The following is a 23,541-nucleotide window of genomic DNA, read 5'->3' as shown; positions in this document are numbered from 1 at the left end:
CACTGCCCGAGCACCGTCCTGGCTCCATCCCGCAGCAGCCAGGGCTCCGGGGCACAGGCCAGCCTGCTGCCCTCACCCCGAGGGCTCGCTCGGTGTCACACTCACTGCCACACGCTCGCTGTCACACTCACTGTGTCACACTCACTGTGTCACACTCACTGCCACACGCTCGCTGCCACCCCACGGGTCACCCCGGCCTCCCCGAGGCCATCGGGTACCCCTGCTCCTCAGGTCCCCACCCCACCGGGATTCCACCGGGGCCGTGCCCCTCCTGTGCCAGTCCGTGCCCTGTCCCGGCTGGGCTGTTTCCATCCTTCTTCCTTCACATCCCGACTCTCTTCCTTCCCCGTTCCCTCTTTTCCCGACTCCACACCATTTCTCTGTCACTCATCTGACACCCCCGGTCACGCCAACAAACGCCTCGGGCCCCCGGAACCCCTCGGTGCTCGGTGCCGCTCCCCGGGCACAGCTTCACCGCCCGCACACCCACAGCCCTCAGCCCGGCGGGGCCGTGACCGGGCCGCGACCCCCTTGGCCAGGCCGAGGCCTCCCTTCCTCCCCCGCTTCCCGTTTCCGACAGCCCGGCCCGGCCCCCCGGAACACCGGCGGGGCCGCCGCCCCGGCAGCGAGCACCGAACCCGCCCCGGGCCCGGCCGGTCCGGCCCCGCAGCCCCGCACAGACCCGGCCCGGCCGCTGCGGGCACCGCGCACAGGAAGGGGCGGCCAAGGGCCCACCCCGGCACCGCCGTCCCGGGCCTCTACCGGCACCGGCTGAGCGGCGCCGGCGGCCGGAGCGCCCCACCAGGCCGTGTCCGGCGGGCGGACGGGAGCACCCGGGCTGGGCCAGGAAACGACGCCGAGCCGAGCCGAGCCCAGCCCGGCCCGGCCCGTCCCGTTACCGGCGGCCGCTCCGCTCCCGCTCCCCGGCTCCAGCTCCCGCCGTCATGTGACCCCGGCCCGTCACGTGATCGCGCCGGCCGGAAGCGCTCCCGGGGCACGGCTCCGCTCCCGGCGTGCCCCGGCTGAACTACAACTCCCGGCGTGCCCCGCGCCCGGACCACAACTCCCGGTGTGCTTCCCGCGGCGCTTCGACGGCGGCCGGGGTGGGCCATGGGGCACGCAGACATGGCGCGTGTTCCGCACGTCGTGGCCGACACGGGCGCGTTCCTGAGCGCGGCCCCGCTGCAGGTACCGGGAGAACACCGGGGAGACACCGGAGGGACGGGGGGGATGGGTCAAAGGCTTACGGGCCGGCGTGACGGCGCTGCCCACAGGACATCGCAGACGCGCTGTACACCGTGCCCGAGGTGCTGGCCGAGATCCGGGACCGGCCCACGCGCCGCCGCCTCGCCGCGCTGCCCTGCGAGCTGCGGGTCCGCCGCCCGCGCCCCGAGCTGCTGCGCCTCGGTGAGTGCCGGGCCGGCCCCGCCACCGGCCTCTTCCCCCGCCGGAACGGCCCCGCCCGGCTCCCCCACCCCGGCCCGGCCCGGCCCGGCCCGACCGCGCCGCTGCTCCCCCGCAGTGACCGAGTTCTCCAAGAAGACCGGGGACTACCCGAGCCTCTCGGCCGCCGACCTGCAGGTGCTCGCCCTCACGTGCCAGCTCCAGGCCGAGATCGACGGCCCCGGCTGCGTCCGCTGGGAGCCGCAGGACAAGGTAGGATGGGCGCGGGGTCCCGGTTCCAGCGGCCCGGCACGGGTCCCGGTTCCAGCGGCCCCGCCGACGGCCCGTGCTGCCCCCCAGGTGCGGCTCAGCTCCACCCCGCGGCACCCCGAGGCCCCCCTGCACCTCGCCGGCTTCCACCTGCCCGCCAAGGTAAGGCACGGCGGGAGGGGAGGGGGCTGCGGCCCGCGGGGCCCCGGCTGAGGGGCTGAGGGCTGCCGGTGCCCTGTCCCAGCTGAGGGTGCCCGTGCCGTGCCCCGGCTCTGAGGGTGCCCGTGCCGTGCCCCGGCTCTGAGGGCTGCCCCTGCCCTGCCACGGCTGAGGGTGCCCGTGCCAATCCCTTGCTGAGCGCTGCCCGTGCCGTGCCCCCAGCACAAGCCCGCGGGGAAGGGCCCGCACCAGCCCAGTTCCAGCCCGGCCCCGGCGGAGAGCGATGAGTTCGGATCCTTCCTGTATTGGCGGCCGCCCCTGCCCAGCATCGAGGAGGAGCTGCGGGAGCTGCTGGTGAGAATCCTCTGGAGGCTCCTCCCTGCCCTCGCTCTGCCTTTCCCGACCCCTCGGTGCCACCCTGATCCTCTCCTGCCCCCCGGCCCAGGCCATCACCAGCAGCCCCGAGCCCCCTGAGCAGCACCGCAGCTCTGCAGACGGGGCCAGCGCCGGTGAGGAGGAGGAGGAGGATGAAGAGAGCGATGATGATGATGAAGGCTGGATAACTCCCAGCAACCTGAAGGAGGCCCAGCAGGACATGGGGCACTTTGACACTGCTCCCGTGGGTGTCCAGGTGGGCTGTGTCACCACGGACTTTGCCATGCAGGTGGGTGCTGGGCTGCAGCCGGGCTCAGGCTCTGGGACAGCTCCGTGTGTCAGAGCAGCAGGGTCTCAGTGCCAGAGGCCTCCCAAAGCCTGCGGGGCTCTGAGTGCCCCGGCTGGCAGGTCCCAGGGTCCCGCTGTGTCCCTGCTCTTGCAGAACGTGCTGCTGCAGATGGGTCTCCACGTGCTGGCCGTGAACGGGATGCTGATCCGCCGGGCCCGCAGCTACATCCTGCGCTGCCACGGCTGCTTCAGGTGCTGGGGCTGGGGCTGAGCCCGGGCTGAGCCCGTGTCCCACGGCCCCAGGAGCTCTGAACCCCCGTCCCACCCTCGCAGGACCACCTCGGACATGACCAAGGTGTTCTGCCCCCACTGTGGTAACAAGACCCTCAAGAAGGTGGCAGTGAGTGTCAGCGAGGACGGGAGTCTCCACATGCACTTCTCCCGCAACCCCAAGGTGCTGAACCCCCGAGGGCTCAGGGTGAGTACCTGGACAGAATCCCAGACCCACTGAGGTGGGAAAAGACCATCAAGGTCATCGAGTCCAACCTGTGAGCAATCCTCACGTTGTCAGCCAGCCCAGAGCACTGAGTGCCATGTCCAGTCAATTCCTTGCAAACCTCCCACGATGGGGACTCCACCACCTCCCTGCGCAGCACCTTCCCACCTTTAACAACCCTTTCTGGGAAGAAATGCTTCCATTGGGATCCGAGGGATGAGAGCCCAGCCTGCGGCTGGCAGGTTGGAGGGAATTAAGGCAAACTGGGAACATTGCCCAGATACTGTTGCGCTTGGACCCCAGGGCTTTCAGGCTTCCCTGCTCAGCTGCCCAGGGGGCTGTGCTCACCGGGCATCTGGGGGCTGATCCCTTCTCCCTTCTCCCCGCAGTACCCGCTGCCGGCGCCGCAGGGCGGCAAGCACGCCAACAACCCGCACCTGGTGGAGGACCAGCGCTTCCCGCAGCAGCGCCTGTCGCGCAAGGCCCGGCAGAAAACCAACGTGTTCGACCCCGACTACCTGGCCGGGGCGTCCCCGTTCGCCGAGAACGACGTGCACAGCCGGGCCGCGCACCTGCAGCTGCGCGACGCCGCGCTGGGCGCCGGCCGCCGCCGCCTCAACCCCAACGCCGTCACCAAGAAGTTCGTCAAGAGGAGGTGAGGGCGGGACGGGCCCCGCCCGCAGGACCCACCTGCCCAGGTGTGCTGGGGGCTCAGCCGGGGCGAGGCCTCTGCCAGCACCTGGGCACGGGCCGGGCCATCCTGTCCCCACTGCGCGGTGCCCGGAGAGCCACCGTGACTGCGGTGATGGGCTTTGGGGAGGCCCTGGCACGGGCGAGGGTGGGTTGGCTTCTCTGGGCACGCCTGGGCAGGGGCTGTGTCACCCAATAAACACCAAACCCCAAAGCCCTGTGACTCAGTCCCAGTTCTGTGGCGTCCTGTGCCAGGGGGAGCCTTTCTCTGAGCCTCGAGGAACGAGGGAGGGAGGATTTCTTGGGATCGTTTGTCCCATGGGATAATGAGCTCCAGAAGGACAAAAGCCCAGGGCAGGGGGTTGTGTCCCACCCTGGCATTGGGGTGAAGGGGGCGACTCAGGGATAAAGCTTTGTGGATAAATCTGCTGAAATCTTTCACAGCTGACTCTTGGGCCCAGCTCCTGCTGCAATTTCCCCTTAACCCTGCTGAAACTGTTCCAAGTAAGGAAACATCTGATAGCAGCTGTGGCCCCTGGTGCTGGGGAGGTCACAGGCTGCAGAGTGGGAGGGAGCAGGAAGGGGGAACACACCTGGGCCTCCCCAGCCCCAGGGCACTCTGAGTGTGCCAAAGCTGCAGATAAAGGGCATTGGGTAAGCACCCACACATCCTGGTGCGGCCATGGTGACTTCCAGCATCTTGGCTTTGGACTCCTGGGGCAGCCTCTGCCTCCCCCCAGGGTTACTGGGGTCCCACACCACCGAGTCAGTGTGATTCTTCCCAGGGACCTCTTCCTGCAGCACCCTCTGGACATGCCCGTGGTAAAACCGCCACAAGACTTTACAGTGTAAAATGAAAACTTTTCATTGTTTATTCTCGACTGCAGCTGTTTACAGAAATATAGTTGCAAGTATACAAATGTCCCAATAGAAGCAAAATATTTTTTTTTTTTAATATTCAACAAGTTATCACAGGAGAGCTAAAAACATAGATGCAAATAAAATATCCCCTCATAGACAAACTGAAAACACCAGGAATCAGTGCTTGGAAACCCACCTACGAAAGCCATATACACAGACTGCACGAAGGATATCTGGTGCTACTTTCACACTGCAGGACACACAAGAGGCAGCTCAGCGGTCGAGGGTGCACCCAGAACATCTGGCAGGCAGGGCAGAGCCCACCCGAGGTGCAGGGACAGAGACAGAAGCTCTGCTCTGAAGGGGTTGGAGCTTAACTCAGCATCAGCTCAGGTGGAAATAATTCAAATTTCCTCCTTTTACCCAGAATAAAAAAGCTCCAGGAATGCTACAGGCTGTTAAGGGTCCTGGAATGGGATCCCAGCTCTGCAAGACCCAGAGAGCCACTTCCCAACAGGAACCTCCCCCTGGACACGTTATCCCAAGGGGCAGCTCCAGGGCCAAAACAAAGCCAAGGCCATTTCCCTGTCAGGGAACACAGGAGCCCTCCCTCATCCCAGGCCTGGAGCTGCAATGTCACAGAGGGCTGCTGGAACCTGAACAGGGGTCAGTGAGCAGGGAATCCCAGGCATCCCTGCCCTGCCCCTACACAGTCAATGTCACCGGGCAATTTAATGTGACGTGTAACAGCAAAAATGACACACCCCTGCAAAAAGCAGAGTTCAGCTCTGCAAACTCCAAGAGAACAAAGGAGGACACTGGTGGGGGTGATTTAAGGGGCCTGTACCAGGATAACACTGATCCACTCAGGACAAACTCCAGTGGAACACAGATTTGGAACTGAAAGTCATGTTGGACACAATACACATTATTGAATGTATGACCTGATTTAAAGGCTGGAGCTGTGCCAGGGCAGGTTTAGGTTGGATTTCAGGGAAAGCTTCTTCCCCCAGAGGGTGCTGGCACTGCCCAGGGAATGGGCACAGCCCTGAGGGTGCCAGAGCTCCAGGAGAGTTTGGACAATGCTGCCAGGGATTCCCAGGGTGGGATTATTCAGGTGTCTGTGCAGGGCTGGGGTTGGACTGGATGATCCCTGTGGGTCCTTTCCAGCTCAGGATATTCTATGATTCTTAGGGTTTAATTCCTCACACAACCTGCAAGAAAGAAATCAGCACGAGTGGTGGCAGGTTCCTCACAGACAGAATTCAAAGGGAGCTTCACTGGCTTTCAAGGAATTCTCTAGATTTTGATTGTTGCACTAATGAATCAGTTTAAAAAATCAGTTTACAGACTGCTGCCCTCATGGGAATAAAGAGAAATGGCAGAGGAGCTTCCCCTCCTACCCAGCAGAAGCAGGGACCTTCTGCTAACAATAACATCCCACATGTGGGCTGCTGTCAGCCCAGCACCACCAACCCCTGCCTGCACAGCTGCTGCCACCCTGGGCATGGAAACGGCTCTGAGGGGAAGCCTAGCCTCAGCCTGGCTGTCAGCTCTATCCCAAACCACACCTGCAAGTATGAACTAAAAGATGTAAAACCCCAAAAGTGGCCACAGCTGCTTGCAAGGCACAGATCCCAGCGAGGTTCCCAAGCAGGGCAAGTTCTGGATCCATGTCACCAACAGGACACACGTCTAGGACTGAGAGACAGCTACTCATGAGTTACTACAAAAACCTCCTACCGAGGAAAAGGAGTATTGTTTCATGTTTATAAAAATGTAAATATAACAGTATTCTAATGCTGTGTCTACTATTTATATATAATAATCTGACTCCTCTATATACATAGATATATCCTAGAATATACAGGCAGTGCATATTTACATCCCTATACAGACTGGGAGAGGAAAAGCCTCTCCTCCTGTGTGACCTCCCAAGTTCCCTTTGGCAGGAGTTCACCCCCTGCTGCATTTCTCCTTGTTTCTAACACGTTTACCCCATTTCCAACGCTGACCCTCGGTGCTGTGGCACCACAGCTGGCACAGCTGGGCTGAGCAGGAACACCAAGTGCTCACAGGCTGCCCCAACAGGCTAAACCAGCCCAAATTAAAGCAAAGCCCCTGAACAAACACAGCATCCCACTGCTGTCTGCTTTTAGCTTCTATAGAACGGAGCTGCCCCGAGCCCCCTGAACACAAACCCCCCCAAAACCATAAAATTCCATTTTGCACTAATGAGCAGTGACCAGTGACCAGAATTCCCTGTTCTTGCCTTCCACCTGCAGCTCGGAGCAGGCCAAGCAATTCCCTCTCCTCTCTCCTGCTCCCCTCACTCAGATCCATGTCTGTGCTCCCTCTGCTCTCCCACAACGGCCCTGCAAAAGGAACCCAACCGTCTGCCAAGCAGAGGCACAACAAAACAGGAATCAAAATCCATTCGGACCTATTTTCCTTTTAGAAATGAGATTCTAAATCAAAATATCAATGGAAACTTTAAAAAATAAAGTTCAGCTTATGCAAGTGAGGGGAAGGTCCACTGACACAGCTGCCCAGTAAAAACCTGCCAAGGTTTTGTTTAACTGCTCGTGCCTTGTTTTATCTCAAAACTACATGGAAGCAGCCACCCTGTCAGTGATCAGAAGAAATCATCATCACTGATCAGAGAGAGAGGGGACACCCACTTCAGAACAGCCAGCCTGGAATTATTTCTTGAACTAGATTTGTGTTAAAATAAGAGCAAAGCGTTTGGCTTGCAGCGAGACCGGGCAGTGAGGAGGCAATTAATACCAAAGCTACTGTTAATTAAGCACAAAGCACCAGTGACTCTGCCAGAGGAGATGTTCAGCTCAAACTGCACCCAGTGTGGCTCTGTGGTGTCTGGGTGGGCTCTGGGCACGCTCAGGGTAAAAGCTGAGGGGATGTGGGGGGGGTTGGCAGCTCCATCTCCCTCAACCCTCACCCGTGCCCACAAATGGGCGCTCTGGGACCCCAGGGATGCTGGACTGACACAGCCTGGTGCCTCAGGGTCCCCTCTGTCACACAAGGGGCCCGATGGGACACGATGGGACACAGGGTCACAGAGAAGCTCTGCTGCCCAACCTCAATGCTCAGAATTGCGTGTTCAGGGTCCTGGGCAGACCCAGCCGTGGCTCAGGCTGTGCTCCCTGCCACGACACCCTGCAGCCTGTCCTGAGCTCCTCTGGGGCTGCTCCGACCCCTCCGCCCCCAGAGCCGCCGCCGAGCACGCGCCAACCGCTGAGCGACCTCTTCAGTCACACAAATACTTCTTGGAACCAAATCACATGTTCAAAGTGTCGTACATTTAAACATTGACCTAAAATGAACAGGAAAATTTAACACGAGGAAAGGAAGGTGTTTCCAGAAGGGAAAACTGGGATAGCACAGCCCTTGGTTGGTTTTTTGTGTATGTTTTTTTCTCTCTTCTCTTCACGAGTGACCTCAAACACGCCCACAATTCAAACATACCCTTTTTCCCTGGAGCTGTGGCAGGCTTGGGATGAGGTTCTCTTCTGGGCACTCATCCTGTTCCACGGAGAATTGGTCCCTGGTGACTTGGCACTGACCCACAAAGGACAGAGCCCTTGGGAACAAGGAGCAAACTGAAGCAGCGCGTGCAAATCCATCGTTCCTGTCACTCCTTCCGTGTCCCAACAGCTCACCCTGGGACACACATCCTGCAAACACCACCAGTTCCTTTCCCAGCGAGTGCCTATGGACTTCCACGGCCCTCTGGACGTTGTTGGGTCCATTGTTCTCAGCCTGAGCAGCCCCACACAGCAGCTGGGCACTGCTGGGGGCTGCTGCTTTCGTCTTGTGAACCACTACAAGATGTTGGTAATGTTTTGTCTTAGCAGGGGAAAAAAAATAAAATACAGAAAGAAGAAGCCTGGGTCGGGGTTAAAGCAGCTCTGGACATGATGCAGCGGGGAATTCTTTCTGTCCTGATTAAAATTTCCAACGTTTGAGCATAATCATAAATTAGGAGTTAAAACACAGAGGCGCTAATAATAAAATATTAAATAGGCAATGAGAGTGGAGAAAAGCTGAATGGCTCATTCTGAGGGAAACCCCAATATTTCATGTTTTATATAATCCTAAATGCCTCTGGGTTTCCTGGCTAGGCTGTGAGTGAGGGACACACCAAACACAGAGCGAAGCTTCTCGTGGCCAGCTGGACCAACACTGCCTGATGGAATGGCGAGAGATGAACACGTTATTTATGTTGCAAAAAGTACTTAAATACTCAATAAAGACATAACAAACCCCACCCCACCCCACTGTTATCAGACGCCACGTTGTGGTAGAACATCAGACAAACTCACAAATTTACCACAAAAATGTGTGGCAAAAAGAATATTTTTTATATATATGTATATATATAAATTTTTATATTTATGCCAATGTACTCACTCAGTACAAATAGCAAAATAGTTATACCATTTCCTAAATACAAAATATAGCTTTCCAAAAAAATGAAACACACATTAGATATAAACCATCCAAAACTTGAACGATTGAAAACTGTATTCAAAATTAAATGACCCAGAGCAGGTCTCTTTCTGAAAAGTTCCCTTCATATCGGCAAGAAGCCTTACTACTGAAAACGTAATTCAATGCCTCTCAATGAGAGAGAGAAAGAGAGAGACAGAAAGAGAAAGTGAACGTGGGACAGACCAACAAACGGGGAGATCCAGGAAAACCAAGGAAAACTCTACACGGCTCAACTACGCACACGAGTTAAGGGGAAAACACACAGTAAACAGACTCGAGGAACTTAAAAAAAACCCATTTACAGACTGTTCCTTTGTTATTTCAAATAACAAAAATGAAGAATGACGTGATACCAGCTACACTCTACCGAGGCGGAACGGGCGCCGCGGGAGCGGGAGAACACGGATCTCACGAGGCCGTAGTGAGAGATCACACACTGTCTGGAGAGTTGAAGCACCCAAAAAATCCACAAGCCTCACAATACACCTGCACGGTCTGGAGTGGGTTGTTTTTACATTCGGTAACATCAGTCGATGATTTATTCCTTAATTAAACATGACAATCTAGAAACCAGACTTGGGGCTCGTGGTAGAAAAAGGAAAAATCACTTCAGAACTGCGATGAGCTCCATGTGCTACAAGGATGCAACAGCTCGGGATGAAGTGACCTTTTAAGAAGGCTTAAAAATGATGCAATTTGCCCCCTACTTGGAGTAAAGCCAAGCTGAAGAATTCCATCAGTCACAGCTGGAAGTGGCGGGTTAAGGGGGATTCCTGCAATTACAAGGTGGTGGAGAAATTGCTTCCTCTCTCCTTACTCCTTGATTATTTGTCAAAGCTTCTACTGACTAAGCAATTTACTGCCAAGGATTCCTAAAAGCTGTTTCTTTAGCTTTAAAGCCAGTAGGATATTTATGTCTTTTTTTAAAAAAACAAAATACAAAACTGAAGGAGAGAGGGAAAACCATGGAAAGAATAAAAGGGAGAAGGCTGGTTTGGGAACAGCTCATGAGGCTTCACAGAGCTCCAACACATCAGTCAGAGGGAGAGACACAGAGAAGCCCTTTCCTCAGCCACACAGAATGTTCTTTTCAAGCTGAAGGTGTTTTAGAGAAGATTTTAAGATCAGCTGGAAGTTCCCCTTCATTTCTTCAATTTTGTAGAGCCACCAAACCCTTGCTCTATGTACAGCTCCACGTAACTCCAGCTTCCACAGATGTGGAAAACCGTTTAATCCCATTCTCAGATGGGAACTGGTTATTTACAGCAGCAATTCTCTGCTTGGTTATTACAGTTAGCAATACTTCCAACTGATGAAGGGTGGGCCTGGCTCTCCCACTCCGTGTCAATGGAGAGATCCCTTCACTGAGTGACAGCTGAGTCAGGCTCGGGGCACAGGCAGCTGCTGCTCCTGCTGCACGAGCTTCCCGAGGGAAAAAAGGGATGGGGAGAAGGAATAGCAGGGAAAAAGTAAACGAAGTAACATGGATTACCTTCCAACAACAATAATAACTGACCAGATATGCTTTAAATTCCAAGAGCCCCCACTGTAATGAGGTTCATGAACCTGGTAACAGCCCAACCCCACGCCCCAGTAACACAAAGCATAACTCCTCAGCATTATTGGCACTGTGGAGCCCAAACCCCATGGTCATGGCCTCAGGTCTGCCACTGGCCACGCTGTGCTCTTAAAGAGGCCACTTTTCCACAGAAGCAATTGGTTCCACGCAGCCTAATCCAGAGTTGGAAGGTCTGAGAGGATCTGGGAAATCGTCGCTTTTTTTTCTCCACGGAATTTCTGCATGAGAGAACAAGCAGAGAAGTCAGGCATAACTAACCACAGTCCCCTCCTCCTTCTGTGCACTGGCTTCATCCTCAGGGTGCTCCTCATGAGCAGGCACTGAACTGGGGGCGAGGAGCAAGAGCAGCTCTGGAGAGACTCCAAACTCCACATACAAACCCCTTTAGACTCGGGAATGACGTGCATCACTTCAGTGAACACTCGGGGGGGATTTGGGACAAGACCACCCCAAGTTACCACAACCAGCACTGGACTCCAGAGTCCTCCTGGCTCTTGGTGCTCATTTGTAGTCAAAGGCTCTTCCCCCTCTGAAAAAGGCACCTTCTAAAAGCAGAATGTCTCCTAGCAACAGCTGATGCTGTTGGCTGTTTCTAACACAGCCTCAGCATGTGGCACACTCAGGAGCTGCCACATTCCTCCAAAACTTGTTTTCACATTACGTTATTGTAACCCAGGGGAAGAGTTCAGAACAGTTCAAAAACAGTTCAAACTTGAGGTGTCATTTACTCAGTAAGTCTCAAGTTTTTTAACCACAGTCATGTTTCATAAGGTTTTGATCTGCCAAGCTGCCAGTGATCCACTCTCCTCCCTAACAAAGAACCCAACTCTCACGGCAGATGACAAAACGTAGGAAAAACGAACAAGACACAGTCTCAACTGTTTCATACAACTTCTGACCGCTGACTGGTTTTAATAACTTCATTCTGGTATTATAGTCTTAATTCAGCCTCACTGGTGCTTTAGCTGACCTCTTAAAGCACAGTCACACACTGCAAGGTGTAAATGCACCGAACAAAGCCCCTGCAAAGGACCCAGAGACCCAAACTCACCACTTGCCTCGTTAGAAGGAGCCAGCCATGTTGTTGCCCTGGTTCTGCAAGGACACGAGCAGGTCGTCGATCTTCTCCATGTTCTGGTTGGTGGCCATGGCCGGGGGCAGCGGGGGGGTCTCGGGCAGGGGCTGGGGCAGGAGGGCGGGCACGGGGGGCTGCGCCTCGCCCTGCGCCTGCCCCGGCTGCCCCATGGCCATCAGCTCCTCCGGCAGCGCCGCCGGCCCGGGGGGCAGCAGCTGCCCGCAGTCTGGGGACACAGGGACAGCTCAGGGTCCTGGCAGGGGCCAGAGTGCCCACAGCAAAGCCACAGCCCACCGCCACCAGCTGGGCACCCACCCTGGGAGAGCTGCTACAGCCTGGTGTGAGCAACACCTGTGCACCTCTCACTGCTGGGGCTCACAGGCACCCACAGAGCTCTGCACACAGAGAAAGGCTCTGCAGCCCACAGAACTGGCCATGGAGCCTGGGTCCAGAGAGGAGACAAGGCAAAGTGCAGGTTTGTACAGCTAGTACACTTTAACAGACACTTCTCTGGGCTCTACAGCTTCTAAAATCCTCGCTTTCCTTCAGCAACGTGAAGAGAGGCAACACATATATTGTGGAAATCAAAAACAGCAACAGAAATGCTCTCTTAGGAGAGCACAATCATTCCTAGATTAGATATTAGTGAGAGACTCTTCCCTGCGAGGGGGGCAGGCCCTGGCACAGGGTGCCCAGAGCAGCTGTGGCTGCCCCTGGATCCCTGGCAGTGCCCACGGCCAGGCTGGACACTGGGGTTGGAGCAGCCTGGGGCAGTGGAAGGTGTCCCTGCCATGGCAGGGGTGGCACTGGAGGGGCTTTGAGATCCCTTCCCACCCAAGCCATCCCCTGTTTCTATGGCAGCTCTGCCATGGCCAGCTCAGCGCGGGGCGCTGTCACTTACTGTTCTGGATGCCGAACAGGAATATCCCCGAGGTCTGCTGCGACGAGGCAGGGGAGTTCTGCAGCTGGTTGATGGCCCCTCCTGCCGTGTTGTGGAACAGAGGAGCCTGCTGCTGGGGAGGAGAAGCAGTGCCTGGCATTCCTGCCATGCTGTTCTGGGAGGAGTACATGGGGGACTGCTGCAGCTCCGGCTGGCTCATGCTGTTCTGCAGGGCAGACATGGAAGCTGAGGAGATGAACAGGGTGACTTGTTGCTCTTGAGAACTCGGGGACCCTTGGACCAGCTGAATCTGGGGCGAGTTATGGAAGATGGCTGGCTGCTGTGCTTCAGCCTGGTTGGAGCCAGGATTCTGGAGAGAAGACACTGTGCTCTGACTCTGGAATTGCATGGGCTGCTGCTCCTGATTCATCGAGGCCATGTTGGACTGTGGATGAAAAATGGACTGGCCTTGTTGCTCCTGATTGGTGACTGGGTTTTGGTTTGGATTGAAAATCATGTTCTGCTTTTGGGGAGCCATTGTACTCATTGCATTTTGATTGCTGAACATCATGTTCTGCTGCTGCTGCTGCTGCTCCTGAGATGGAGGGCTGCTCTGGATGGCAACAATCGAATGCTGAGGCTGGAAGATGGCTCCTTGTTGGTTCTGAGGGATGGAGCTGGACTGGATGGAGCCCAACGACACCTGGGACTGAAACAAACCCTGCTGAGCTGGCTGAGTCTGGGGCTGCTCCTGGGGAAGCATGGAGCTCTGGATATGAGAGATCTGCGTCTGCTGCTGGAAAGAAGTCTGCTGTTCAGTGTTTGTTGCTGTCTGAAGAGGAGAAATGGGGTTTGGGCTTGTGAAGAATGACATCTGCTCTTCCTGAGTGGCAGGGTTGCTCATGGAACTCTGGGAAAGGAACATGTTGGCAGACTGCTGGTCTTGAGGCACCGAGGAGCTCTGCAAGACACTCATGGCATTCTGTGAGTGGAACATGGGGGGCTGCAGTTGGTCAGAGGAATTAGTGTTGGTCTGGTTGTGGACAATGGAATTTGAGCTATGAAAAAGGGATCCTTGCGTGTCCTGGGATATATTCTGAGTGTCACCAATAGGGTTCTGAGAGTGGAAAAGCTGAGCTTGTGAGTGTGGGGACTGTTGGATGAAGCTTCCTGACTGAATGGACATCATTTCTCCACCTTGCTGGAACAGAGCCCCACCCTGCTGCTGAGTCCCACTGGCCTGGACACTCATCATGGTCTTGGTGGATGAGAAGAGATTAACCTGGGACTGACTTTCCCCACTGTGCTGCATCTGAACCATGGTCTGAAACACAGAGCTCTGCATCTGCTTGCCCTGGCCCGAGGCCTCCTCTCCCTCTGCAGAGCTGCTGGGCTGGAACATGGCAGCACCGCTGCTGGACACGGGCTGCTGCGCGGGGGCGGCCGCCTCGCCGCCAGACACCCCCGGGGACGAGGAGAACAGCTCGCACTGCATCTGCATGTCCTCGCTGCTGGACAGGCCACCCATCATGTGGGACGCCTGCTGGTACACCGGGGACTGCTGCAGGGCCCCGTTCCCCGCCGTGCTGGACGAGAACAGCTCCGACTGCATCTGCGTGGCCGCCTGGCACATGTTCTGCTGCATGCCCATCACCATGGCCGCCGAGGTCTCCATGGCCTGCTGCTGCTGCTGCTGCTGCTGCTGGCCGGACAGGGCGCCCTCGGGCTGGGAGTGGACGCTCTCAGCTCGGCCGGGCAAAAGGTTCTCGGCTCTGGAACGGACAGCCGCGTCTGAGGAGGAAAACATCCCGGGGTTCACGCTGCTCTGTATCTGGCTGACCTGCTGAAAGATGTCTGCGTTCAGCTGATCCTGGACATCCTCGCTGCTGTCTGAGCCCGAAAACAGAACGGAAGATAACTGCTGCTGAGCTTCCAGAACCTGCTGCACCAAGTCGACGTTCCTGCTGCTGCCCGTGGCGGTGTTGGTGGGGAAGTTCCCAGCCTGGAGCTGCTGGATGGTGTTCTGGAGCTGACTGACGCCGCCGGCCGACGAGAAGATGCTCGAGGAGATCTGCTGCTGCAGGGCCTGGGCCGGCTCCGGGAGCGCGGGCTGCTGCTGCTGCTGCGAGGCCTCGGCCAGCTGGGACAGAGCCACCACGGCGCCGTCCGACTGCAGCACCTCGCGGGGCTGCGACTCCCTGCCCGGGAACGGGGCCGCCTGCTGCAGCAGGGCATCGCTGCTCTGCAGAATGCTGCCGGGCTGGGAAATGTCCTGCGGCTGGATGGTGCTCAGGGGCTCTGCGTTGAACACCTTGGGCTGCAGCTGCTGCTGGCTTTCGCCTTCAGAAGGTAAATGGGAAGCAGAAGTTGATATGCCGGACATGCTGTTTTCCAATGTTTGCTGAGTTGGTCCAACCACATTCGAAGCCTGAAAAGAGCAAGAGATTCGGTAATTTATAAACTTACTGGGGTTATGGAAATACAATTTCCCAAAATCCCCCATGTCCAGGGAAGATCAGAGCGAGATGCGAAACCCAGACGCACCCAAACCAGCAAACAAATGATCAGCAGCACAAATGCTACTTCAAGGATGGAATCATGGCACAGCTTAATGAAAGCAATGCTAAGAATTGATTAAAAGAATATTCTTACAGTAATTTACCAGCTCTGCATCACAGGATAAAAATCCCCATCACAGGGTCACTAACCCATCAATCTGTCTGGGGGCAGGAACCAGGTGAGTTATTAAAGGAAATTGTGTGTTTTACTCATGCTCTGTAACTGTGTTTTGCCCAGACTGATCCTGCACATGGCACTTTCCCTGTCTATTCCTCTTCTCCACTGCTAAAGCACAGACAAAGGAGCAGATGTACCTCAGAGTCTGCAAGCTGCTGTGATCAGCTCCCCCAAACTCACCTGGAACACAGGGGGAGAGCATTTTTGTGCACTTACTTCCATTGGAGCCACATCTTCATTCTTGATCATACTGCTTGGCATGAGTGGAGTTATCAAGGCACTAGGAAGAATGTTCACCTTCTCCAGGTTACAGCCCGTGGCCTTCACTGCTGCAGCCACAGACAAAACCACAACAAGAGGGGCAATGGTAAAACCATTCCAGAACTCCCTTTAAGTACATTACAGAATTACTCTTCAACGTAAAGCAACAGATCTCCACACCCTGAGCAAATATAAATCCTTCAGTAAGGTGGCAGTAAAATTTCTGCACATGTGTACAGAGTGAGGAAGGACAGGACACACCAAGTGCATACAGCAAACAAAATTCTCTGACCTCTGGTTCAGAGTCAGCCTGGAGCACAACAGGTACAGGAATGAAGCATCAATGAGGAGCTGACACAGAAACCCCCATGAGAGGGTAAATTCAGATTTACTGCATAAATTAACTGAGGACATGAAGGAACAGCAACAGCACACTGTGTTCCAAGGAGCAGCAGCTGTTCTCCTGGAGCAGTTGGGATCTTCCCTCAGTTAAGCTCCACACTAAATTAGATGGATGTCAGGCTTACCCTGTATATTAGTTTATATATTTGCTTAAATTAACACTACACAGTTTCTAATTCTTTGTATTATCTGCAATCCTAGGCTTTTTTTTTATTCTTCATTTGCAAACAGACTAAATAAAGATTAGACTGCAGAGCCTGATGCATGATTTTTTTTTTTAAATTAGTCTTATTTTTTGCCTTTTTTTTGTTCCATATTAGCTTGTGCTAAAATATACTGATAGGAATTTTGTTATAAAGTAAAAGTTTCAGAGTCAGAAAACAAACCTCCCTGTAAGAATAGGGCCAGATTTTATAAGCACAGACTTATCACAGGATGTCTGATTCATTTCACCAAATCTGGGTAGGAATTCATAGTTAAATTATTAAGAACACTGATAAGAATCAATTTAGTACCTTTTATAGCCTCTTCAAAAGAACAATGTTGGGCTGGGCTGGAGATTTCCTTCTTCACATTAACATTCAGAGTCCCAGCTGCCGAGACAAAACACATTGAGAACTTCCTTACGTTAAATCAGCAAACAAGCCAAAAAAACACAAAGCACACCAAAACAATTCCTTATAGCTTAAAGAAATTCAGTTCTTTGAAACCCACACAAACCTTTGCACTGTCTATTGTGATACAGATAAATAAATAAACTGAAATACATGAAGTGGGCAAATTGCAGCTTTCCTCAGGATAAAGCCTGCTGGGATTTCTTGGTTATTTGGTGCATTGTATGGGATATGTTGATTTTTTATCCTGCTCAGCTTCATTTTGATCCTTAAACTAGAAATGGATGCTGCTATACAAGAGCTGTCACAAGACAGCTGGAATTTGAGGTACTTGGCACATAAATGAGAAAAGCAACGTGTTTAGATTTTATTATTCACAGAGCACCACTGTCCAGCAAGAGGGGTTTGGGAAGACGCACTCTGCTGAGCAGGTGAACGGGCCCTGCTCCCCCAGGGCTCCCCACACACCTGGCTCTGGAGTGTAGGTGAAGGGCTGCACGTCGTGAGATCTGCCAGCGTTGGTCACCACGTAAATTCCCACCGAGACAGCTGAGGTGATTTGCTGGTCGTGATATGGTGGCACCTTCACAATAAGGTGATTCTGCAAGGCAAAAGCACCACGTTCTCTTACCACTGATCTTAATTCTACTTACTTACATCAAAAGACAGAAAGAGGCTGATAAACCACCATGAACAAAAGCCCAGGGCACTGGGGGCAATGCACATGTGGGGTACTGCCCTTGATGGCACTTTCCTGACACCATTTGCAACCAAACAGTCCATAAAGACACTTATTGTGTCAAAAAGATTAAATATTCCATTAAACATTTCAAAGTGGAACAAAACTCAGCCAGTTATAAAGACTATGCTGTACACACAATCTCCTTCCATGGAAAACTGAATTAGAACTTTTAATTTCATTGCATGTAAGGGCAAAGACCTGCTCAGCAAACCCACTGTGGGATCCAAGCTCTCATTAGACAGTGAACAATTTCACTGGTGTAAAAGCCAAATTATATTCCACCGGACTCACAGATGACTTTACGTGAAAAAAAAAAAATTATTATTCCTAGAAATGCACAGAAAGAGGGAAAGGCTTGATTAATTTTTCCTTGGAAACAGACAGTGTATTTTTAAAATTAAAAATATAACAATAATAATAGTAGTAGTAGTAGTGACAATAGTAGTAATAATAAAAGTAATACATTAAAATAATACCTGATGAAATAATTCCATGTCAATTTCAGCTTCTGCCTTCCAAGAATTCTCATCTAAATGAAAATTAGAAAGCCTGGGTTAGTGCACATCCTAAAATTGCACAGAGCAATTTGTTTCAGTGCCTTTGCTCCTCAGTTTGCTCTCCCTGACTGAGCTTTACCCAGCAGTGAATCCCAACCCCAGGCTCTGCTCAGCACCCCAAGCCAGCCCTGCTTTCACACTAACCGGAAACATTCTCTTGGAAAATCACTTTTGTTCCCTTTAGGAAGTTCTTGCCAATCAGAAAAACTTCCTCTTCACCCTTCACTGAACAGCTGTGGAGACTTTTCTTTAGGATCTCTGGGACTCCTGCTGGCTGAGCTGCAAGGGAAAAAACAGAGTCTGGAATCAAGAGAACATCAACATCCAAACCAAAACACTTTTACTTACAGGGTTATGAAGGAACAACTAAAAGTCCTGAGCTTCTTTCTTTATTATGCATTTCATGACAAACTCTTCAGAACATAACCATTCCTATTATTTCCTCACCAAATGTAATGAGCTCACAGAAAGCACAATAACCACTTGTTCTGCTCTGGAAAAGAGCAGAAGGAGTAATTCTCCTATTACCTGGGGGGTTTTGCACAGATTTTTTACACGCCACAGTTTTCTGTCAGGTGCAAGAACTAACCCAGGGCTTGGAGCAACCTGGTGTCCCCTGGCAGGGGTGCAATGGGATGAGCTTCAAGGTCCCCTCCAAACCCTTGCAAGACTCACATCTCTGGGATGGTAATTCTAGCAATTTGAATCAAATTAACAAGCCAAGAGGATGTGATTTTACAGATATACATGCCTGGATGCCCCTGTGCCAGAGGTCCAGATGATGATTTATATAATTCTTATCATAAACTGCCACTGCTGCAAACCATTCCTACTCTTCTTAAACCTTAAATCAAATAGGACCACGTGTGCTAAATACAAATGAGCTAAATGCAAATGTGCTAAATGAGTAGACAATTTAAACAGAGATACATTTTAAAATAATGTGTTTTGACACGTTCAATATAAAATAATTCTGGTTTCTAACAAAGGTTCCTCAACCACCTTTTCTCCTCACACACCTCCCCAGGGCACACACCCAGACTCGTGTTTCTGCACTTGCCTGGCCCACTCTGAGTGTTTAATAACAATATTCTCTGGGCTTACTACACAGCAGAACATACATCCTGTACCACTCCAAATTATTTAATGACCTTTCAGAAAGGATTTTTCTACAACTCTGGCTGCAGGTTCCCAGGCAACCGTTACGCAACAACTGAATATGCTCAAGGCACATGAAAAGAGTAACTGGATTTAGGTTTGCTAACAAGTTAACAAAGCCTATTTAAAACACAGCCCTCAAATAAAGAGCCTGCAGCTCCAGCAGCCTTCTCTAAGGTTTCAGGAACATTATAAAACACAGTGTGAACAGGCTCTCATGAGTGTAAATGCAAACCTTGTTGTGAAGGTACATTACATACCTGTAGTAAGGTTTATGTAGCAAACTAACCCAGTGTAATGTGCCTGAGGAGATGATTTATATTCAATAAACAACACATTTCATGCCATTTTGATCAGCCAGTAGCATGTGCCAGCACTATGTGCTTGGCCAAGGTCTACTGCAAGTCCCTGTAGCTCTGGCGTGAGTTAAGACAGAAGCAGAGTCCTGGAAGGAGCCTCAGGAATTCCCCTCCCAACCTTCACACCATGATCAGTTTATTCACATACTCCCCCAAGACACAATTCTGACCAGAGCATTTTGTTTCTGTGATCTAAGACTTCCAGCAGTGGAGACACTGTAGAATTCCTGGGCAATCTCTTAGCAACTTACACAATTGAGAATATTTTCTTAGCAAGTGACCAAACCCCAGCCTGCCAAAAACCAAACCAATTTACTCTTTGCATCAAATGCAGCTTTTTTTAGCTCAACAGCCTATTTTAAAATCAGTCTCTAAATGCTTCATCTCAGACTCTCAGCTTCCACTCACAATAGCAAGTTTTGGACTGTTAAAGAAAACATCAGGTGACTTTCAGTCCCTTTTCTTCTATGGGTAAAATAATTTTATCTTTAACCAGAAAGTTACAAACAAAAGACATACAGGAATGGTTTTGAGATTTTATAGAAAATGGTTTTATCTTAAATCTGAAAATTAGTATCAGAGACTCCATTACTGTGAAATACCACCATGGTCTACTGAGTGGAATGGAGCTGTGAAGATGACTGTACTTCTAAAAAATAACCCCAAAAAATCATTTTTATACCACGGAAAGAGCACAACACGAGTGCCCAGGAGCTTCTCTACTCTCTCCATGCACAGACAAAGCTCTCCATCTCACTCATCAAGATAAGGGGTGGAACAAATGAGCTTTAAGGTCCCTTCCAGCCCAAACCATTCCATGATTCCACAATCCCCTTTTCCCTGTTGGTCAGAGGAACCTCCCCAGCCAAGGCAGCCATCTGTGCTCATGCTAAACAGAGCAGTTTAATAAAGAGCTATAAAAAGTTTTGTTCTTGCACTGAACCAGAACAGATTCAGCCTCTGGCCCATGCAAGGACCACAGCTGGGAGAGCCAGGCCTGCTGACTTACTGCAAGTCCTGGCTAGCACTGAAAGCTGAGGCATGAATGTGACAATACAGAAGAAACTCCAAGTACTAACCATTGTTTTTCAAAGCAATCACAACAAAAAAGTGAAATTTTAGGAGGCAAAAATTCATTGAACTGAAGATCAGGAATTGTATCACTATTTTTCAATACTGGACAATAATTTTAACAATTACCCCACCATAAATAAAAATCAATCCACTTGATTTCAGCTACAGCAATTCTTCTGAGATTATGACAGATTAACACAGGGCTGGTTTTCTACACCCAAGGTATTTTGACAGCATCACAGCATCATTTAGGTAGGAGACCATGCAGCCCAAGCTGTGCCTGACCCCAGCCCAGAGCACTGAGTGCCACCTCCAGCCCTCCTTGGGCACCTCCAGGGCTGGGGACTCCAGACCTCCCTGGGCAGCCCCAGCCAGTGCCTGACACCCCTTCCACGCTGAGATCACACCAAAGCCCAGACCCCCTGCTCTCAGCCCGGTGGTGTGACACTCACTGCACAGAATTGGGGAGGAAGGCGTCTGCAGGGTCAGCGTGGAGCCGTCCTTGCGCGTGATGTTGACGCGAAAGACGAGCCGAGCGCGGGTGCTCTTCTTCTTGGAGCCCGCGATCCCTATCCTGGCTTCCACGTCAGCATTCCTCAGCTTCAGGATTCCCACACAATCCACCCTAACAACACAAAACAGAGCACAATTTCATAGTTTAGCAAGTTCAGCAGCTTTAGCAGTCTCTCAAGTAGTTTCATAAGCCAAAGTCAAAAGCCTTGAGGTAATTATGGAAACGTTATTAGATTTCTTTTTATTTACATGAAATCTATGACCTTTTTCAAGTTTTCATTCAACCCTGCCTAATTTGGATGATGAATCATGGCAGAAAGGCATATGAAAGCATGAATAAAACAGAAAGTGCAATATAATTCTGGTAAGCATTCAATTTAGAATCACAGCTCTTCATTCTTCCATCCCCAGGGCGAGATCTGTGTTTGCAGGATCATTGCTTCAAAATATTCTGCATTCACTTAAAGAAAGCAGGAGTACAAGAAAACTTACTGTAGTCATATTATTTATGTTCAGTGGGACTTGGAAGTGACAGATAAGTCCTCCCTTAAGTGTGGTCCTAGGGGAGATGTACAGGGCCAGGTGAGTGATGCAGTGGTGGCTTTCAGACAGGCTCCATGCAAAATGATTTAAAGCAAAAAACAGCCAAAAAAACAAAGAACAGCAGCAGCAAACACAGCCTGATGTGTTAAAAAGAAGAATACTGCAATTGACCCAGGATTTTGGGTTCTGTGTCCCAAAAGCACAGGGACCACCTGCTATCTGCTGTGAGTACGCTGAATTACAAGCAAGAGCGGAGGAGCAGAGGGAGGAGAGCGCCGAGATGTTCAGACTTGAACTGTACCCCATCCAACAGAGGAAATCAGTTCCCAAACCCCAGCTGGTAAAGGCAAACACTCCCGCAGGAGCTACTCACGCCAGTGTCATGTTGTTGCTCGGGTCCAGCCCCACCTCGATGACGGTGGTGCCCTCGATGTCCACCTCCTTGCAGGGCGTGGTGTTCCTGCCCGTCACCCGGCAGGCCTGGTAGAACCCGTGCGGCTTCACGCGCCCCGAGTCATTGCCCACGAACACCTGCAGCACCACGGGCTCGTTGTGGCCTTCCAGCTGCAACACCCAGGGGGAAAATCAGCACAGGAGCACTGCTTTAATTGTTATATTCATAGCTGGCTTCTAAAGCAGGCTCAGTGCTGCCTGCCTTCAGACAGAATCATCCCAGCTGCGACTCTCGTGTCTCCTACAACCTCCCGTTCCCACCCCGACTGTGACTATTCCCCCTTTTACCCTGCATCTACACCCACCAGCCAGCCAAGAAAGAGAACATTTCCTGGGCTGATTCCAGAGGTGAAGAGGTTTTGCTGCTCAATATGTGCATTCCAGGACCCCACCTTCACGCCAGACACATTCTGAAATCCTTGTGAAACCAGATTAGAATTTTCCAATAGTTGAAAAACCCCTGAAGGAGTCAGAACGGGATGAAAGGGAAGCAGAAGGAGAAATGGATGATTGAATGGTGCAACCATCCAACTGCATAAGCCCAGCTTTCCTTCAGACATCAAAATAAAAATTAAAAATGGTAACCTGACATCTCCTATTTAAAAGGTAACAATGTCAGGATTCACTGAAATGCTTCATAAATAAGAGCAGGTCAGACATTTTAACATCCTCCTGCAACCTCATGTGCAAGCCAAAATTATCCCAGAATGGTCAGCAAAAAATACATTCATTTCTGTAACTTCAACACCCTGGCATGAAATGGTTTGTGGCCTCTTAATGGTTTTTTATTAGTGGGATCCCACTGGTGCCACAGATAAAAATACTCTGAGGTAAAAGAAGTCCTGAAGTAAACTTGGACATTGCATTACAAAGGAAATTCTTCTTTTTAGGAAATAGTTAACAAAAATACTCCAAGTGAAAAAACCATTAGATTGTTGCCAAATTCGCAGGCCAGAGATGGAAATTCCTTGCCAGAGCATTCTAGGAGATAAAATGAGTATTTTAGTGTTTCCACTGAGACACATTTGTTGCTCAAGGCCTGGAAGCTCAGGCAGCACCTTTAGAAAGAAGCTCCAGGTTCAGTAGTGAGAGCAGAATCCTCTGCAGAATCTCTTGGGGAATTATTCCCTGACACACTAAAAAATGTAATTCTGAAGTTTGTAGTAAGTTTGAATAAAGAAAAAAATAAATAAACCAGCAAATACTGGTAAGATCATTGTGTGCTCATGTCCAAGAGGAGCAAATAGCAAATGTGACTGTCACAGATGAGCAAAGCCCCAGGATCTCTGGAGTTGGCCCAGCACAGGCATCCACATGGGAACCAAGGGCACAGCTCACAACAAAGGGCTCAACCCTTGATTAAGGCTTGGGTATACAATTTTAATGTTGCACACTGAGTGTTCTAAGTCACCAGGATCAGTTTTATTTAACTGGCCACTGAACCTGCTTCTCCTCCTCGGCCTGTGTCAGGGCCATGCGCCGCAGCTGCTCCCAAGGCTGATCTCTGCTGAGCACCAACATCTTTACACTGCTCCTCCCCACCTTGAAACCCCACAAACTA

General features: G+C 51.8%; 3 protein-coding genes across 3 annotated transcripts in view; 1 reads left to right on the top strand and 2 right to left on the bottom strand.

Annotated features, from left to right (window-relative positions):
- Positions 1-938, bottom strand: part of WWP2 (WW domain containing E3 ubiquitin protein ligase 2) — a 31,125-nt gene extending 30,187 nt beyond the window's left edge. Inside the window, exon 1 of the mRNA XM_058813264.1 lies at positions 900-938. The gene's annotated coding sequence lies outside the window, so the exon portion shown is untranslated. The remainder of the gene's footprint in view (positions 1-899) is intronic.
- Positions 939-1,109: 171 nt separating this feature from the next.
- On the top strand, positions 1,110-3,888 carry NOB1 (NIN1 (RPN12) binding protein 1 homolog). The gene is made up of 9 exons (XM_058813629.1): positions 1,110-1,188; positions 1,275-1,407; positions 1,523-1,656; positions 1,744-1,815; positions 2,035-2,166; positions 2,258-2,476; positions 2,630-2,727; positions 2,809-2,953; positions 3,361-3,888. The coding sequence occupies exons 1-9, from the start codon at positions 1,111-1,113 to the stop codon at positions 3,628-3,630; spliced, it is 1,281 nt and encodes a 426-aa protein (XP_058669612.1). The 5' UTR covers position 1,110; the 3' UTR covers positions 3,631-3,888.
- A 654-nt stretch (positions 3,889-4,542) lies between these two features.
- Positions 4,543-23,541, bottom strand: part of NFAT5 (nuclear factor of activated T cells 5) — a 54,988-nt gene continuing 35,989 nt past the window's right edge. Inside the window, exons 5-14 of the mRNA XM_058813605.1 lie at positions 21,901-22,091; positions 20,924-21,096; positions 18,025-18,159; positions 17,800-17,852; positions 17,050-17,182; positions 16,483-16,560; positions 15,521-15,633; positions 12,590-14,996; positions 11,665-11,914; positions 4,543-10,831 (exon numbers count right to left, since the gene is read on the bottom strand). Coding sequence (XP_058669588.1) covers positions 11,676-11,914; positions 12,590-14,996; positions 15,521-15,633; positions 16,483-16,560; positions 17,050-17,182; positions 17,800-17,852; positions 18,025-18,159; positions 20,924-21,096; positions 21,901-22,091 — 3,522 coding nt within the window. The 3' untranslated portion in view covers positions 4,543-10,831; positions 11,665-11,675. The remainder of the gene's footprint in view (positions 10,832-11,664; positions 11,915-12,589; positions 14,997-15,520; positions 15,634-16,482; positions 16,561-17,049; positions 17,183-17,799; positions 17,853-18,024; positions 18,160-20,923; positions 21,097-21,900; positions 22,092-23,541) is intronic.

Source organism: Ammospiza caudacuta, chromosome 13, assembly GCF_027887145.1.
Source record: "Ammospiza caudacuta isolate bAmmCau1 chromosome 13, bAmmCau1.pri, whole genome shotgun sequence".
NCBI classification, from domain to species: Eukaryota; Metazoa; Chordata; class Aves; order Passeriformes; family Passerellidae; genus Ammospiza; species Ammospiza caudacuta.
The sequence above is the reverse complement of the archived record's forward strand: the minus strand, read 5'-3'. Positions and strand labels throughout refer to the sequence as shown.

Excerpts from the sequence above, each read along its gene's own strand:
- NOB1 (XM_058813629.1), top strand. The coding sequence starts at position 1,111 with ATGGGGCACGCAGACATGGCGCGTGTTCCGCACGTCGTGGCCGACACG. Across the intron at positions 1,189-1,274 it reads TGAGCGCGGCCCCGCTGCAG|GACATCGCAGACGCGCTGTA; the intron begins GTACCGGGAGAA and ends CGCTGCCCACAG. Across the intron at positions 2,728-2,808 it reads CGCTGCCACGGCTGCTTCAG|GACCACCTCGGACATGACCA; the intron begins GTGCTGGGGCTG and ends CCACCCTCGCAG.